The sequence below is a fragment of the Lucilia cuprina genome, unplaced genomic scaffold (assembly GCF_022045245.1).
Source record: "Lucilia cuprina isolate Lc7/37 unplaced genomic scaffold, ASM2204524v1 Scaffold_7474, whole genome shotgun sequence".
NCBI lineage: Eukaryota > Metazoa > Arthropoda > Insecta > Diptera > Calliphoridae > Lucilia > Lucilia cuprina.
In genome coordinates, this window is record NW_025812412.1 from 1 (window position 1) to 1867 (window position 1867).

General features: G+C 28.0%; 1 protein-coding gene across 1 annotated transcript; it reads right to left on the reverse strand.

Annotated features, from left to right (window-relative positions):
- Positions 1-548: 548 nt before the first annotated feature.
- On the reverse strand, positions 549-1435 carry LOC111685458. Its single transcript, XM_023447719.2, has one exon. The coding sequence runs from the start codon at positions 1203-1205 to the stop codon at positions 729-731; it is 477 nt and encodes a 158-aa protein (XP_023303487.1). The 5' UTR covers positions 1206-1435; the 3' UTR covers positions 549-728.
- Between the last annotated feature and the right edge of the window lie 432 nt (positions 1436-1867).

Consider the following 1867-nt stretch of genomic DNA (forward strand, 5'->3'; position numbering starts at 1 on the left):
GTTCTAGTTCTGTTCTAGTTCTCTTCTAGTTCTCTTCTAGTTCTGTTCTAGTTCTGTTCTAGTTCTGTTCTAGTTCTGTTCTAGTTCTGTTCTAGTTCTGTTCTAGTTAAAATCTTTTGGAAGAAAAAATATACATATTCTTGAATTTATTCAGATTCAACCTTAAAACTTATGCACAACGACAACATCAAGTATTAGTATATAAAATAAAATGAAGAAAAATCGTTTTTAAAAACAAATTTGTAAAATACTCATGTACTCAGGTTAAAAGAAAAATTCAGTTTAAGTTAGAGGGCAGAACCAAAAAAATAAAAAGAAAAAAATTAGTACAAAATGACAGCATGAAACAAATTTCTAGAGATTTTCCTGTCGGATTTCATACACTGCATTTTTAAACAATTTTAAACACAAAAAAGAAAAAGGTTGAACAAAAATTATGCAGAAAAAAGGAATGCAAATGAAATGAAAAAATTCTTCAAATAAATTGTGAAGCAAAATGTATTTCATTTAAAAGTTTTTCAATGAATTTTAAGTTTTAGTTTCAACAATATTTTTGAAGATTAATTTTAGTTAAGGAGTATTTGTTAAATTTTCCAAACCAATAATTAATTTTGCAGTGTTGTTGAATAATTTCAGGTTTTCACTTTTTTATTTAAATTTCTTCAATTTCACAAAAAAAATATTACTAAATTTAAAAAAAAAACACACAACTTTCTTAAAACTATATTCTATTTAAAATCATGAAAATCTTGTCCATCATAGTACAGTGAACAACTGGTAATGAAACGTACATTTTTTCTTTCCTCATCGATTAAAGGCTCTTCCTGACACACTAAACCAGGCTTTTTATTAGCAGACGTATTTTCATATACCACCGCATCGGGCATGCGAACTCTAGTCTCTTCCTCCTCTCCATTACTGGTGGTGGTGGGTGAATAAACAGGATTTTCGGCACCCCTTCTCGAAGGTCTTGTCCAAATTCTTTTGTGATTTGTATTAGAATCCTTAGGCTTGCAGCAGCATTTGATGAGGAAATATATAATTAAATAGAGCGCCAATAAAATAAGGGCAAATAACACAGTACCCCAAATAGTGGAGGCAAATGTATCGGGTCTGATTAAAAACCATATAATGGGAAAGAAGATAAACCAGTAGCCAGCAAAAACAGCTATCTGCCAATATTGAAGGCGTGTAAATCGTGCCATTTTTTATTGTTGTTGTAACACTTTTTAAAATATTTTAAATAATTTTTAAATTGTTCTTTTATTTAATGTTCTTTTTATGCGGGTTTAATACAAACTAATTACGTTGAATTCGTATTTGTTTGAAAAACTGTATTTCCTTTACTCCCATGTGTTGGTCGGTCAGTGAGTTTTATTCTGCGGTTTTAAATATTTTTTTCTATACAAACATTTGTAACCTTGACTTGCGATTCAGTTTTGTGATAAAACTTATTATTTTCATAATTTTTTTTTAAAAGAATTTCAAAAGGTTTTCAGTATGAATATGTTTCAATAAAAAGTATAATATTTTATAAAATAAAATTACAAGAAGTGAGTAAAACACAAAAGAGTTTTTAAGATATGAATGAGAAAAATACTGTATGTACAAGAATTGCTCAATTTTTTATCGTAATAAAAAGAAAAAAAAAATTATTTAATTTTACATAAATTTTATAATTAAAAAATATAAAAAACAAAAGACGACATGCAGCAAAACCGCACGGACTGATTTTTTGAATGAACTATGTACAATAAAGATAGTTCTAGTTCTGTTCTAGTTCTGTTCTAGTTTTGTTCTAGTTCTGTTCTAGTTCTGTTCTAGTTCTGTTCTAGTTCTGTTCTAGTTCTGTTCTAGTTCTGTTCTA